The sequence below is a fragment of the Camelus bactrianus genome, chromosome 10 (assembly GCF_048773025.1).
Source record: "Camelus bactrianus isolate YW-2024 breed Bactrian camel chromosome 10, ASM4877302v1, whole genome shotgun sequence".
Classification (NCBI taxonomy): Eukaryota; Metazoa; Chordata; class Mammalia; order Artiodactyla; family Camelidae; genus Camelus; species Camelus bactrianus.
The window spans coordinates 44423120-44439416 of NC_133548.1; the positions used below are offsets into that span (position 1 = coordinate 44423120).

Genomic DNA, 16297 nt, shown 5'->3' on the forward strand with positions numbered 1-16297 from the left:
CTGTACCAAGTCTTATATTTAAGTCTTTAATCCACTTGGAGTTAATTTTTGTAACACATGGGCCCAATTTCATTTTTCTGCATGTGCTCACCCAGTTTCCCAGTACCATTTTCGAAAGGACTAAACTTTCCCCTTGAGTGTTCTTGGCTCTCTTGTCAAATATCAGTTGACTGTATATCCAAGGGTTTATTTCTGGGATCTCTACTCTGCTTCATTGGTCTATGTCTTTTTTATACCAGTACCACAAGATTTTAATTACTACAGCTTTGTACTATAGTTTGAAATCAGGAACTGTGATGTCGCTGGCTTTGTTCTTTCTCACAATAGCTCTGGCTATTTTGGGGTCTTTTGTAGTTCTACACAAATTTAAGGATTTTTTTTTTATTTCTATGAAACATGCCATTGGAATTATGATAAGGATTGCACTGAATCTATAGATGGCTTTGGGTGATATGGACATTTTAACAATATTAATTCTTCTAATCCATGAACATGGGTGTCTTTCCACTTGTTTGCACCTTCAATTTCTTTCAACAAAATCTTGTCATTTTCATCGTATAAATCTTTCACTTCCTTGGTTAAATTTATTCCTAAGTATTTTTTTGTTTTTGATGTTATTGTGATTGCAATAGTTTCTTTATTTCTTTTACATGTTTCATTGTTAGTGTATATTAACACAACTGATTCCTCTATGCTGCTTTATATCCTGCAAATCTATTGAACTTAATCATTGGTCCTAATACTTTTTTTAGTAGGCTTTAGGATTTATAAGATCATATCACCTGTAATCATGACCATTTTACTTCTTCCTTTCTAATTTGGACACCTTTTATTTCTCTGTCTTACCTAACTGCTCTAGCTAGGACTTCAAATAGCATACTAAATGAGAGTGGTGAGAGTGAGCACTCGTTCCTGATCTTAGAGGAATACATTTCAATTTTTCACCATTTAGTAAAATGGTAGCCTGTGAGTTGTTATACATGGTCTTTATTATGTTGAGTTATGTTCCTTTGCTGCCCAATTTATTCAGGATTTTTTATGATGAAGAGATGTTTTATTTCATCAAATGCTTTTTCTTCATCTGTTGCAATGATCATGTCATTTTTACATTTCATTCTACTAAGGTGATATATTACACTTATTGATTGGTATATGTTGAAACTTGCTAGCATCCCAGGGATAAATCCCACTTGGTCCTGGTATGGAATCCTTTTAATGTGATCTTGAAATCAATTTGGTAATATTTTGCTGAGAATTTCTACATCTATATGATTAGGGATATTGGTCTATAGTTTGTTTGCAGTGTCCTCATCTGGCCTTGGTATCAGGGTAATAAGATGAGGTTGGGAATATTCTTTCATCAGTTTTTTTAGAAGAGTTTGAAAAGATTGGTGTTAATTCTTCTTTAAACATTTGCTAGAATTTTCCAGTGAAGCCATCTAGTCCTGCGGCTGCCTGTGGAAAGACATTTTTGATTACCAAGTCACTCTCCTGACTCAGTGGTCTGTCCAGATTTTCTAATGGTTCCTGATTCAGTCTTAGTAGGGTATATGTCTCTAAGTATATATCCATTTCTTCCAGGTTACCCAATTTCTTAGCATGTAATTATTTCATAGTAGTCTCTCATGAATCCTTGTATTTCTGTGGTATGAATTTTAGTGTCTTTCATTAATAATTTTATTTATATAAGTCTCTTTCTTAGTCTGGCTAAAATTTAATCATTGTGTATTTTTTCAAAAAACCATTTATTTGTTTCATTGATTTTTTTCTATTGTTTTTCTGGTCTCTATTTTCACTCTTATCTTTGTTACTGGCTTACTTCAGCTAACTTTGGGCTTCATTTGTTCTTTTTCTAGTTCATTGAGATGCTGTTAGGTTTCTTTTTAGATTTTTTTTCTTCCCAATATATGTATTTATTGTTAAAAAAAAACATTCTTCTCAGAACATTTTTTGCAGTATACAATAGGTTTATGGTGTGTGTGCTGTGGTTCCATTTTCATTTGTTTTGAGATTTTTTGTTCTATCCCATTTCATTGCCCCTTGAGCAGCTGGTTGTTCAGGGGTGCACTGTTTAATTTCCACGTATTTGTAAATTTTCCACACATCCTCTTGGTGTTGATTTCTAGTTTCATTCCATCAGTGTTGGAAAATACACTTAATGTAATTTCAGTCTTTGTACATTTGCTCAGATTTGTTTTATGTCCTATCATAGCTTCTATCCTGGAAAATATTTTGCACACACTTCAGAGGAATGTGTATGCTGCTACTGTTGCATGAAATGTTCTATAAATGTCTGTTTGATCCATTTGGTCTAATATATGTTTCAAATCCAATATTTCCTTACTGATTTTGTCTGGATGATATATATTCACTACTGAAAGTGGGGTACTGAAATCCCATTGTTATTCTATTTTTGCCTATTTCTCCCTTCAGATCTTTTAGTATTTGTTTAATATATTTAGGTGCTCTGATGATGAGTGTGTATGTATTTATGATAGCTGTATCTTTTGATGAATTGATCCCTTTATCATTATATATTGACATTCTTTCTCTCCTAGTACCATTTATACCTTAAACTCTGTTTAGTCTGATATAAGAATTGCTACCCCTACTTTCTCTTGCTTTCCACTTGCATGGATTATCTTTTTCCATCCCTTCACTTTGAGCCTGTTTATCTACTTGAAGCTAAAGTGAATCTCTTGTAGGCATTTCACAGTTGGGTCTTGGTTTTTTCATTTATCAAGGCACTCTGTGCCTTTTGCTGAATTCAATCCATTTCTATTTAATTACTGATCTGTAAGGACTTACTAATGACATTTTATTCAATTGCTTTCTTGTGGTTTTATATTTACATTTTTTCTTTTCCTTGTGTTTCTGCCTACCTTCATAAACTGGTGATTTTCTGTGGGGACATGCTGTTTCCACTTTCTCTATCTTCTGTGAATCTACTCTAGGTTTCTGCTTTGTGATTATCCTCAGGCTTCCATAAAAACAGCTCATAAATCAAATAGTCCATTTTAATTTGATAACAACTTAATTTTGTTCACCTACAAGAGCTCTATGCTTTCATCACCCCACTGCTTATTTTTAATGTCACAATTTACATATTTTATGTTGTGTATTTATTATAATAGCTATGGTTATATTTTATACTTTTTCATTACCACATACTATAGTTAAATGGTTAACACATCATCCCAGTACAGAGGTAGATACTTCTAAATATATCTTTAATGGAGTTGAATGTTTTCATTTCACTAATTAGTGTCTTTTAGTTCCAGCTTGAAGAACTCTTTTAAGGAGTTCTTGCAAGGCCGGTCTGGTGATCATCAACTCCCTGAGCTTTTGCTTGTCTGGGAAAGACTTTATTTGTCTTTTATATGTGAAGGATAACTTTACTAGATGAAATATCCTTCGCAGGCAATTTATTTTTCTTTCAACACTTTGAATATGTCATTCCACTCTCTCTAACTTGTAGGGTTTCTGCTGGGAAATTCACTGTTTGCCTAAAGGGGGGAACTTACACATTATCATCTTTTTTCCTGACTGCTTTTCAATTCACTGTATTCTGATTTTTGACAGTTTCTTAATAATGTGTTAGAGAATGTTTCTTTGCATTGAGATAATAGGGTGCCCTATTAGTTTAGTGAGTTTGGAGAGCCTTTTCTCTTCTTGGATGTAGAATGTTCTCAGTTGATTTTCTTTAAATAAAAGTACTGCACCCTTCTCCCCTGCTTATTCTGAAATCCTGAATATTCCAATTTTTTTAACTCAATTTGATAGATCATGTTGGCATTACTAACGCTGCTTCTTTTTTCTTTTTTGCTTATTTTTTCCAAATTCCTGTCCTCTAACTCGCTTATTGGGTCTTCCCTTTACTCTGACGCACTTGCTGTCTCTTGCATTTTCCATTTCATTCATTAAATTCTTCAGCCCCCAAAATGCTGTTTGCTCATTTTTTTTTATGATTTTTATCTCTTTAATAATTATCTCTTCTTGTTCACCTATTTTTCCCCAACTTCATTAAACTGCCTTTCTGAGTATTCTTATAAGATCATTGAGTTTCTTCAAAATAGCTGTTACGAAATCTTTATCAGTCAGGTTGCTGAATCGGATGCCTTTGTGGTAGGTTACTAGAGAATTACTATCTTTCAGTGATGACATGTTTCCTTGATTTTTCATATCCATGTAGCTTAGCATTGTTGACATTCCATCTGAAGTAGTAGACACCTCCTTAAATCTTTGCTAGTTGACTACATGTGAGGTATTCTGTTTCTTAGTGGTGGTATATCTGGAGTTTTCTCTTTCTATGGGTACATTAGCTCCACTCTTCTTGCTGTTTTTTATGGCCAAATTCTTTTTTATGGAATTATATTTAATTTACAATACTATATTAGTTTCAGGTGTATAACATACTGAGTCTACATTTTTATGGATTATATTGCATTCAAAGTTATAAAATAATGGCTATATTTTCCCATGCTGTACAATATATCCTTGCTGCTTATTTATTTTATACATAGTAGTTTGTATCTTTTATTTTCATTATAAGCTATTACAAGGTACTGAATACAGTTCCCTATGTAGTTTTTATCTCTTAATCCCATACCCCAGTTTTGCTCCTACCTGTTCCCTCCCCCCTCTGATAACCACTAGTTTGTTTTCTATGTGTATGAGCCTGTTTCTATTTTGTTATATACATTCATTTCTTTAATTTTTTAGATTCCATACATAAGTGATAACACAGAGCATGTGTCCTTCTCTATCTGACTTATTATACTTAGCATAATATTCTCTACGTCCATCCATGTAGTTGCAAATGGCAATATTTCATTCTTTTTTTTTTTATGGTGGAGTAATAGTTGATGTGTGTGTGATTGTGTGTGTGTGTATGACTTCTTCTTTATAAATACATATATACTCTTTTATCCATACCTTCTTCAGCATTTATTATTTATAGACTATTTGATGATACCCATTCTTATCAGTGTGAGGTGATCCCTCATTGTGGTTTTGATTTGCATTTTTCTAAAAACCATTGATGCTGAGCGTCTTTTCACGTGCCTGTTGACCATCTGTATGTGTTCTTGGAGAAATGTCTATGTAGGTCTTCTGCCTATTTTTTACTAATCTATTCCTTTAATGTAGCTCTCCAGTTCTCCAGCATCACTTATGAAAAGGACTCTCTTTTCTCCATAGAATACTTGCCTCCTTTGTCATAGATTAATTGACCATAAATGTATGGGTTTATTTATGGGCTATTCTTTTCCACTGACTTATGTGTCTGTTTTTATGCCAGGACTATGTTGTTTTGATTACTGTCACTTTGTAGTATAGTCTGAATCAGGGACCGTGACCCCTCCAGCTTTGTTTTTTTTCTCAAGATGCTTTGGGAATTTGTGGTGTTTTGTGTTTCCAAATAAAATTTATGATTATTTGTTCTACATTTTAGAAAATGTCCTAGGTAGTTTGATAGTGACTGCATTAAATCTATAGGTTGCTTTGGGTACTATGGACACTTTAACATTAATTCTTCTAATCCAGGAACACAGGGTATCTTTCTATTTCTTTGTACCATCTCCAAATTCCTTCATCAATATTTTATAGTTTTCAGAGTATATGTCTTTCATCTCCTTGGTTAATTTGATTCCCAGCTATTTTATTCTTTTTGATGTGGTCAAAAATGGAATTGTTCTCTCAATTTCTTTTACTGATAACTCATTAGAAGTGTATAGAAAAGCAACAGATTTCTGAAAATTGATCACAGAGTTCTGTATAATAGTATGACATAGGCTAATTGAGTGTCTTTTCTTCCCCCAGCCATGGACACAGGAGATGATAATGAGCCCCTGCTCAGAGGCAAAAGGGGGCAAGATCTCCAAGGGAGGCTGAGAGAAGTAGGACTGGCAGTCGAGTTCTGGTTGCCAAAGCTGCAGGAACACCTGGGTGTGACCTGTGCCCAGGCCTTACAACACCTAGAAGAGGAAGATCTCCAGAAGCTGAAATCCCTGACACAACATTCTTGGGAGAAGAAAGCCCTGGAGAGGTTGCTTAACCAGTCACACTCGAATAGTCTTTCACAGTTACAGGAGTGTCAGGTGAAAACAATACAGAAAAAACAGAAGCAGGCAGAAGAGACTCTGCAGGAGCTAGAAGAGTTGCTTTCAGAAGGGAGGCAGAGGCAGGAAGAAGCAGTGAGGAAAAAGGAGGAAGAGCTGAGGCAGGCACTGGAAATCCCCAAAGAGTACTGGCCACCTCCTGAAAAGTCCCTCCAAGAAGTCACAGAAAACCTGCAGAAACAACTCAACCACACAGAGGGGACACTGTCTCACAGGAAAAACCTCCCAGATGGAGAGCTGGTGAGATATGCATCTGGAGGACTAGCCCTGCAGGGAATTTACAAAACTAGTGACAAAGGGAGCCTGATAGAGAAGAGAGAGGAGCTACTCAGTGTCCCCAAGGAGTTCTCACTCTGTGGCCCACAGCAGGGTACACAGATGAAAACAATAGAATTTACATCTTCTCAAGCAGAATCCATGTTCACTCAGACTATAGAGAAGCTGGGCTTCAGTGCAACTGCCTTAGCAAAGGGTGGAGGTTGGGGATTAAGCCTAAAAGCTGGTATGGATCAGAAGAAAGACTCAGAATCTGAGGAAAGACGGCAGTCACATTCTAAGCACTCTTATTTCTGCTCAACCAAGTTCAACTACATCCCGCTGGCCTCCTGCCACTTTGCTGTTGATCAGCTCCAATTCTCCAAGGCTGCTCTCCAGGAACTGAAATGCATTGAAGATCTTTTGGGTCAGCCCACAGACTCAGATAGACTTCCCTTGCTGAGGCGCAGGACTGAAGAATTCTTCCAAAGGTTTGGCTCTCATGCTAACCAGGGCCCTTTCCACCTGGGAGGAATCTACTGGTGGAAAGCCATTTCAGAGGGTTTCCAAAGTGAGCAGCTGGAAGCAGTCAAACAGCAGACAGCAGAGGCCCTGGATATTTATATAACGGGGAGCTACACTGGCTTTGGAGTGAAAGGTGCTGCAGGTGTGAATGTGTCACAGTCTCATTCAAAAATAGCCTCTCAGAGCTCAAGCTTACAAAATCTCCAAACCAAAGTGCAATTATCTGTGGTCCAGACAGGTGGTCCACCAGAAGCAAATGGCCTTTTACAGTGGAAAACTGGCCTGGTGGCCAATAATCAAACCTGGTGTGTCATTGACCGGGGAAATCAGCTGGTGCCCATTTGGGATATCATCCTTTCCAGCAACAGAAGTGATTTCAAGGATCCTTTTCAGGTAGCTAACTGCCTGAAACAGAGCTACACTGCTCTGACTGGGCTCACTGCCCAGATCCAGGAGGGAGAAGAATTACTGAATGCTGAGAAGGCAGCTACTGTTTTCCTAGACAATGTGAAATCCTGGGAGGTTTCCGATCCTGAAGAGCAGCTGAAAAAGCTGATACATTTCATGCAAATGTTGACTCAGAAAATAAAAAGTTATGACTTTTGGATTCATAGATGCCTCACAGATTGGGGTCTACAAAATTTTCTAATAAATACTGTCAACTTTTGCAAAAAATCTTCTATTTATGGAACTGAATTTATCAAATCTCAGTTGCGCAGCCTTTTGGATCCTCACATCTACAGAGTGTCAAACTTTCCACAGGCTGATTCCATTATGCAGTGGATCTTCCAGTCAGAGCCAGAACAAGAGCATGTCAACATCACCAAATTTTCTGAATTGATTAAAATCCTTGAAAAAAACAAGAATGACCTTATGGAAGGGAAGGCCAAATCTGAGTCCACAGAATCAGTGGAAGAAGCTCAAGTAAAGGCTACTTATGAGGTCAGCGTTTCCCTTGGCTGCTTCTTGAATTACCTCCGAGAAACAGGGCAGCAAGACACACACATCTTGCTACTTTCCATTGCAACTGGTGCAGGATATCATGGGGTAAACAATACTTTTCAGTATCTCCTGGGGTGTGATGAGTTAGACTTCCTACTGAATAAAATGCAAAGTGCCAAAGGTAAATACAAGGAGCTCAAAAATATTTGTGACTACAGGGCTCATGCATTCCTGGTACTCACAGGTTTGACAGCTACAGCTGGCATCAAAGCTGTTTCTCCAGAGGAGAAAACACAACGCTTAGCATTGGTAAGACATCACATGGCACAATCTTTGTCTAAAGAAGTTGTACAACTCCTCTCCAAACCTGGAGCAGATCATAATTGGGAAAACCTAGAAAAAGACCTGAGATCGCTCATTGATGGGGATTATGGAGACACCATCTCTTCATTGCAAAGGGATGAGGTGAGAAAACAATTGCAAAGTCTCTTCTATGAAAAGAAACAGTCCCATAAATCACATGATAATGAAAATAACAAACACAAGGTCACAGAAAATCAAACCTTCCTAGAATTACTCCAGCGTCTAAACCTAGAACATTACTACCCAAAAAAAATGAGCACAGCTAACTTCCATCAGATCTACAAGAAGTCTGTGCACAATACCCAGCCCTGCTCTGAAAGGGAGCTTCCCTTCTATTTCCTACAGAAGCTACTGATGCTGGATTATGGGCTTAGATACCTGATCATCAAAGATGGTGGATACACAGAGAAGCAAGTCTATCCAAGCACCTCAAATCAAGAAAATGACACTTTTGATCCATATGAAGACCTTTTTGAAGACAATGATAGTCTCACTAATTCTTCAGCACCTAATGTGACGCCCTACATTCACCCTATGGATATTCAGATGGCAATTCTTTACTGTGCAGATGTTCTTTCCAGACAATATATTTTGGCCAAACTTTCCATTTGTCAGTTTGCCCTCCCCCTCCTCATACCTAATCCCTGCAATTCTCAAATTGAATTCTCCCTCTGGTCTCTCAGTCAAATTAGGAGGAGCTGGCAGCAAGCAAGGAAATCAACAAAGGAGCAGAAGGACAATTACAAGAATCAGCAGATGTGTCGTGTCTCTACCCCCATTGTGTCCTTTCTTAGAGTTGGAAATGACTTCTCTGCCTCCAAATCTCAGATCATGAACTGTCTTCTCACTAAACGAAAGCATGATGTCTTTTTTCACCGACACTGCAAAGGGAGCAGCAGGAACTCTCTCTTGATGGGAAGTGTGGTGGAAGTTGCCTGGTTCTGTCCTGGCGGGGAAGATGAGGACAGATTTGACAACTGCTTGACCTTCACCAATCTTCACGGAGATGCAAAGGAACATAAGAAGCAACTCACATTTTTGCTGGAGGTCTCTTCTCTCATTGTGGTCCTCATGTCAACTTCTGATGACAATAAAGAAAACCGAAAAATTATCCATGACCTGTGTCAGGCATCAAAACCTTTAATCTGTTTGCTTGATGATAAAGAAAAACTGATGGCCAATACTTCTGGCCTAAGGGTGAAAATTGGAATTAGGAACAGAAATGAAGCAGAATTAATAGAGGAGCTCACAATTACAATCAGACGGTTGCTAGAGCTCTCTGACACCACTCTCAGCCTGGAGGATTGTGCCCAAGTTGCTCGCAAGCAAGGACTGCTTATTGATGAAGACCAGAGAGATTGCAAAGAAGCCAAAGAAAAGGCAGAGGTTCTAATGGCCCTACTGGAAGAAGTGAAAATATCTCAGATGAAGGAAAACTTACTACCCCTTCAGGGAAAACTGTGGCAACTTTGGTGTAAAAAGGACAAAGAACTCTATCATCTAAGAGAAAAGGGGAATCGGACCATCGAACAACACAAGAGTGAGATTGAGATGGAGAAACAATTAATACGACAGGAACAGCTGAACAGAGCCTTTCCTCTCAATAGTTTAATACATTCTGTCCTTAAAATTCTCCAAAATCATTCAGAAACTCACACCAAACTCTACTTCTTGCAATGGCTGAGTGTGTTTTTAGACAAATTGACTGCAGGACACTTGGAAAAGCTAAATGAGAAGAAAAAGGCTTTGTGGTCACTGGTCCAAAAAGAAAAGCAAGAGGCACCAAAAAGTAAGTCCCTGAAAGCCTGGCAAAGTGAGATAGAAGCTATCTCCAGAGAGATTAGTGACTGTTCCTTAGGAACTGAGCAAATTCTCAGAGAAGTTGGCCAGATCTATGAAGCTCTGGAGGAAGCTTCCTCTACTTTGGGGGAAGCTTTTATTGATAGTCTCCTTCTCTCCCTTCCCCACATTGCTGCAGATCTGATGATATCTGGGGTTCCCATTGAGCTGATGGATGGGGATGCTTCATATGTACCCCTAAAGTGGGTGGCAGCTGTTTTCGACCAGGTATCTGAGAAACTTGGAAACAAACGGCTGTTTGTTCTCTCAATCCTTGGCCTACAGAGCTCAGGGAAATCCACCCTGCTGAATGCCCTTTTTGGGCTGCAGTTCACTGTCAGTGCTGGGAGGTGTACCCGGGGGGCCTATATGCAGCTCCTGAAGGTGGAGGAGACATTCACAGAGGAACTTGGTTTCGACTTCATGCTTGTTGTCGATACAGAAGGACTTCGGGCCCCAGAACTCAGCAACAAGTCCCAGAATCGGGACAATGAGCTGGCAACCTTTGTCATTGGACTTGGAAACTTGACTCTGATCAATATTTTTGGGGAAAATCCATCAGAAATGCAGGATATTCTACAAATAGTCGTCCAAGCTTTTCTGAGGATGAAACAAGTAAAAATCTCTCCCAGTTGCCTCTTTGTCCATCAGAATGTGGGGGAAGTTACAGCTAAAGACCAAACTATGGAAGGACGAAGGTGGCTAGAGCAGAGGCTAGATGAAATGGCAGCAACAGCTGCTGAAGAAGAACAGTGCTCAGATGTAACCCACTTTAGTGATGTCATTAAGTTTGATGTCAATACTCACGTCTACTACTTTGCTCACCTCTGGGATGGCAATCCTCCAATGGCCCCTCCCAACCCTCGTTACAGCCACAACGTCCAGGAGCTGAAAAGCAGAATTCTTTTGGCTGCCAAACAGGAGTGTAGGGGCAGCATCATGAAGATATCAGATGTAAAATTCCGAATTCAAGATTTGTGGAGAGCCCTGTTGAATGAGAACTTTATTTTCAGTTTCAGGAACACGAGAGAGGTCATGGCCATGAGCAAATTGGAAACCATGTATAACTACTGGACCTGGGAGCTGAGGAGTCATGTGCTGACCTTGCAGGACCAGCTGATCAACCAGATTCAGAACGGAAAAATCCAGACACCAGAAACACACATGCTTAAGGCTCCAGTTACAGGAAAATATGAAGCCATCAAGAAAGAACTTGAAAAATTCTTTAATGAAGATCCGGATAGTGAAGTACTGGTTCAGTGGAAAGGAAATTTTGAAAACAAGCTAATGAACCTTAAAGAGAAACTAATTTTAGACAGCCAAAGTAAAGTCCAAGAACTTATTAGCTTTAAAAAAAATCAAGAAAAACTGGATAACAAAAAATCTGGTTATGAAAAGGAATTATTGGAAAAAAGCCGAAAGTTGGCTTTAACTGTAAAGGGCACAGAACTGAGTGAGGAAGAACTACATGAGAAATTCAACCCACTTTGGGAAAAATGGGTCTGTGATGTGTCCTCAAATCTCCCGCCAGTCACAGAGCCTAATATTGAAGTGGATTCTGAAAGCATCCTCTTGGATTATTTCAAAAAGGAGAAATATATGCTGATGGACAGACTGAAGAAAAATTCTGGAGAAAAGTTTCAAATCAAATATGACAAACATATCAAGATGAACAAGAGATATTTAAACATTTATCCACTGACATTAGAGCCCCAGGATATGGAGTCTATAAATATCACTACTGACCAAATTATTTCAAAATTTAGTGAAGCTATTAACAGCATTAGTAGGCAAAGGCATGATTACCATCCAAGTTATTTCTATGAAATCCTGAAAATCATAGATGAGGAGGTGAAATCTGCTCCCACTCAGGAAAGATACACAGTTACAAGAAAATATGAAATTGACTTATCATTGTGTTTATTCCGAAGTGCAGCCATGAAGTTTAAGGAGATACACAAGGCATTCAAGAGAGCAAATGATCCTGTGAACTATCTAGAAAGCAAGAAAGATGATTTCTTCATGAGTTTTAAGATCTCTTGTCAAGGAGCAACCTCAATCAAAACATTTGTTGATTTTCTGTGGCACAAACTCACCCCTGCTATCTCCACCACTGTAAGGAAAACCATGGCCCCCAAAATTGGTGGGGACATGCGAGCTACCTGCCCAGCATTCAGTGGAAACAGGGCTAATCTGGAGAAACACATTCTCATCTCTCTGGCAGAAGAGGAAAATTTTGATAACTACTGGCAGTACCTTCGTAATTCAGAATCATTTTTTAAGAATTACATTGAAAACTGTATTAAAAGATATTGTTCTGAGCAAAGAAATGAAAAAATGAAGACTTTTTTAAAAATAAGTTTAGATGACATCAAGAATGCCATCCTCTCAGCCATTCATGCATCCACAGCAATAGCTAAAGACAAAAGCAGCACAGTGTCTGAGTGGTTGGATTTGTTCTGTGATCACCTGGGGGGTAACTTGATCTTTCCACGAAAAGACTTGGTAAGCATTGAACACCAGGAGATAAAAGACATTGAGTTTCTCAAAGAAGCCATGAGTAAGGCTTTGGATCCTGAAATGGAGAAAGCAGCACAGAAGTGTTTGTGTACGCTTGTAGAAGACATTGTTCCTGAAATCCAGAAAATGCTCTCTGAACATCTCTGTGGCTGCTGGAAACAGTGTCCCTTATGTACAGCAATTTGTACAAACACAATCCCCACCCATGAAGGAGACCATAGTGTTCCCTTCCACCGTCCAGAGGCTCTCAGTGGAAGGCATTGGCATCAAACAGATCAGTTTAACATTAATTTTTGTACTAGCATGGTAGCAAGTGATTGTTTCTTGCGTCTCGAAGATGGCAGGAAAATTCCATATAAGAACTATCGACAGGCAGGAGGGGAGTATGCCAAATGGAGTATCACCCCAGACACATCCACCCAGCCATACTGGAAATGGTTTGTCTCTCACTTCAGATCACAGCTGGAAGAAAAATATCACAGTAAATTTATCGGTAAAGGTGCAATTCCTGATGCATGGAACAAAATTACAAAGCTGGAGGTGCTTGATTACTTGAAAAATAATTAATACTCAATAACTACAAAAGAGACCCAGTATCTGAACAAAGAGGCACATTACCCAAACAATCTTAAAATACCACCTCCACATAATGAAAGCCCTCATTGTAGATTTTTCAGATGAAGCATCTAAAACTATGTCAATTAACAGCAAGAGTTGAAGATTTGCCAGGAAAGGACTTCATTTTTCTCTGCCTCAATTCCTTCTGCTTTAAAAACAAATTACTAAAATATATGAGTGCATGATACACTCAAATAAAATCATTTAAAGTACCTACTTCATATTTTAAACTATTATTCTGAATGTTGTTTTTTATTTTTAATATAGAATGTTATATAAAGTCTCAGGTAAATAATTTTCATAGAAGGAAGTTAAAATCATTGTACACTGCTACAAATTGTACAGAATAAATATATGGCTATTTCAATTAATATACACTTCTTGACTGCAAGCTACAAATTGTTTTCTCTTTTAACTGTATTTTTTTCATACTCTGAAACTGTGAAGAAGAGTATTAATGCTTGCGTGCAAAAACACTTGTGAAAGTTTCATGATTCCCAATTCCAAAACAGAGTGCTATTTAGGTATATACTGTTAAGAAAAAAAACAGAAACTTGACCAGAATAGTGCCTGCATCAATTCAGGAAACATTATCAAACAAATTTTGAAAGTAGAAATTATATAATTTTTTTCCCTCATTTAACCGTCACCCTCTTCTTCCCTGGCAACTTGGCACTTGCCTCTGCATGTTTTTTTAAAGAAAAGAAAAAGAAAACATTCACAGGAGCTTATACAAGTCTGAGTAGGAATGGTTTATGGAATGAAATTTATGACCAGGTGAAAAGGGCCATTTTAATCAAGGCTTTGGACAAGGTCAAATTTGATTAATCTATTAATGATTTTAAAAACTACTCCTTCAAGATTAAAATATCAAAAATATATAGTTTTTAACATGGTGATATTTTGATAAGACATGCTTTTTAAGTATTAAAGTATAAGAAAATGCTTATCTCCAAATTAGGCACCCTTGTGACTTTTCACACTATTTGATCCATAGAATCATGGTCACAAATAAACATGAAAAGCACCCTAAAGCCAACCAAGGATCTGAGAGGGGGAAAAAATCACCATTCTGCAAACCTATACCTTCTGAAACATGACTTACGTTAGGTTCTCAAAGGTGATGATCTAAAGTAGTCCTGATACTAAGAAGAAAATTTCTTCATACCTGACATAAGGGCTTCCATTGCCTTCCATTTAAGGGCACACTCTCTACCCTCCACAGCCAGTGAAGACAGACAGTCCAAAGAACAGCTGTCAAAGGACTTGGGTCTTCAGAGCTGGGAGACAGGAGTGCTGACTGTGCTATCTTTGTACCCTCAAGGGCATCCAGCATACTCTGTTTCTGGTCAAATCACCATGTCTCCAGAAGAAATCCTGGAACAGAAACATTATATGGGAAACTGATGTTCTTGCACAGTAAGCTTTTCCTTTTGTTCCCTAAAATGTAGTCTCACTGAGAGTTGGAAGGACCTCCTAATATGATAAAGTTGAAATAGTGATAAAAACAGAACCCACGCATAATATAGCACCTGTGTCTGACATCACTGCATCCTTGAAAACTGTGCAATATTAACACTTGCTGAATGTTTTTCATATTTGTTTAATGAACCATTTAAGCTTTTAACTAAGAAGTTTTATGTATCATTCACTAACTTTGATTTTGAAGTTGAAAGTATCATGTACAAATAAAAAAATTTTATAAATTCCTCAGGCATTTAAGCAGAGTGATTATTAAATGAAATCCAGAGGCTGTGGTCAAGAATCCCCCCAAAACTGGCAAGAAGTAAGTTGGGATAGAGTGAAGAAGGCTATGTGTGAATGCGGTTTTTGGTAACAGTAGTGGAGAGTAAAGTGCTATCAAGGTGGGGTCAGGAGTAAAGGGTCAGCGGGTTATGGTCCCTGAGAAAGATCTTAGGAACAGTGGAGTAGAGTGAATGGAGTGAGTAGGGATGAGAATTATATCATCATCAAAAGTGGGAGACAAGGGCTCAGCATAGGTCACAGGAGTAGAGATGGCCAGATTTGTAAGGTCAATAGAGGTAGCGTTCACATGGGCAGTGGAATGGGTCTCCCTGAGTCACTGAAAGTGGGGATCACAGAAACACAGGAATTAGGAGTCACCAAATCAGTAGATTTAGGGGATTTCCAAAGTAAGTTAAGCAAGAGAGCACAAGGCCTGTAGGGATGGGGCTAGGAGGATGATGGATTGTTACAAAGTTCAAACCACATGAATAACATGTGAGTTGCTTTAATGAAGATGGAAATTTGCACTAAAAAGTTTTCAACTAGGTCTCTCTCTCAGAAAGAGTGGATATAAACGTGGGAAAGTCAACTGAAAGAGGTGTGTTATGGATGAATATTTGTGTCACCCCAAAATTCGTATGTTGAAGCCCTAATTCCCAATGTGATTTTTAGAGGGGATCTTGGGAGATAATTAGGGTGAGATGAGTTCATGAGCGAAGGGTCTTCATGACTGGATTAATGCCCTTATAAGAAGAGACACCAGATCTTTCTAATATCAAGGAAAGAATATGTGAGCACACTGCTATAAGGCAAGCCAGGAAGAGACCGCTCATCAGGAACGGAATCAGCTGTATCTTGATGTTAGATGCTCTAGAACTGTAAGGAATAAATGTCCATTGTCTAAGGCACCTATTCTATGGTGTTTTGCTATGGCAGCCAAAACTGACTAAGACAGGGTTTGTCTGAAAATTGGCCCCCTTAAGGTTTGGGATGCTTTTCCCATGGAAAAAGGCATATGAAGCAAACAAGTTTTTATTTTATACCCTTCATTCAAAACTGTAATTCTCTTTAATCATTTGAGTACTTCAGGAAGGTCTAAAAAAGCCATTCAGCCCTTTCTAGTAGTCTAGTGACACCTGGATAGATAAAACAGTGAAGGAAAGTGTTGAGTATTACCACTAATAGTATCATGATCATTATTAATTCGGTATCTTTGCAGTATTAGTGCCTGTGACATCTTAGGCAGGTACTTTAACCTCTCTATGTTCAAGTGCCCTGTAGGTTAGGGTGCATTTCTGATTATACTGTTAGGAAGAATAAATGAATTTCTTCTCTTCTGCTACATCACTCTTCTTTGCTGGTTCTTCCAC

At 38.3% G+C, this 16297-nt stretch overlaps 1 protein-coding gene and 1 long non-coding RNA gene across 5 annotated transcripts in view; one reads left to right on the plus strand and one right to left on the minus strand.

Annotated features, from left to right (window-relative positions):
- Positions 1-14890, plus strand: part of LOC105076684 (interferon-induced very large GTPase 1-like) — a 37205-nt gene extending 22315 nt beyond the window's left edge. For all 4 annotated transcript variants that reach the window (XM_045524014.2, XM_010964946.3, XM_010964948.3 and 1 more), the window contains one exon: positions 5821-14890. In XM_045524014.2, the coding sequence (XP_045379970.1) occupies positions 5823-13130 (7308 nt within the window). In that variant the 5' untranslated portion in view covers positions 5821-5822 and the 3' untranslated portion in view covers positions 13131-14890. The remainder of the gene's footprint in view (positions 1-5820) is intronic.
- The window catches only part of LOC123619606 (uncharacterized), a 100240-nt gene that overhangs the window by 43862 nt on the left and 40081 nt on the right, over positions 1-16297 (minus strand). The window lies entirely within an intron of this gene.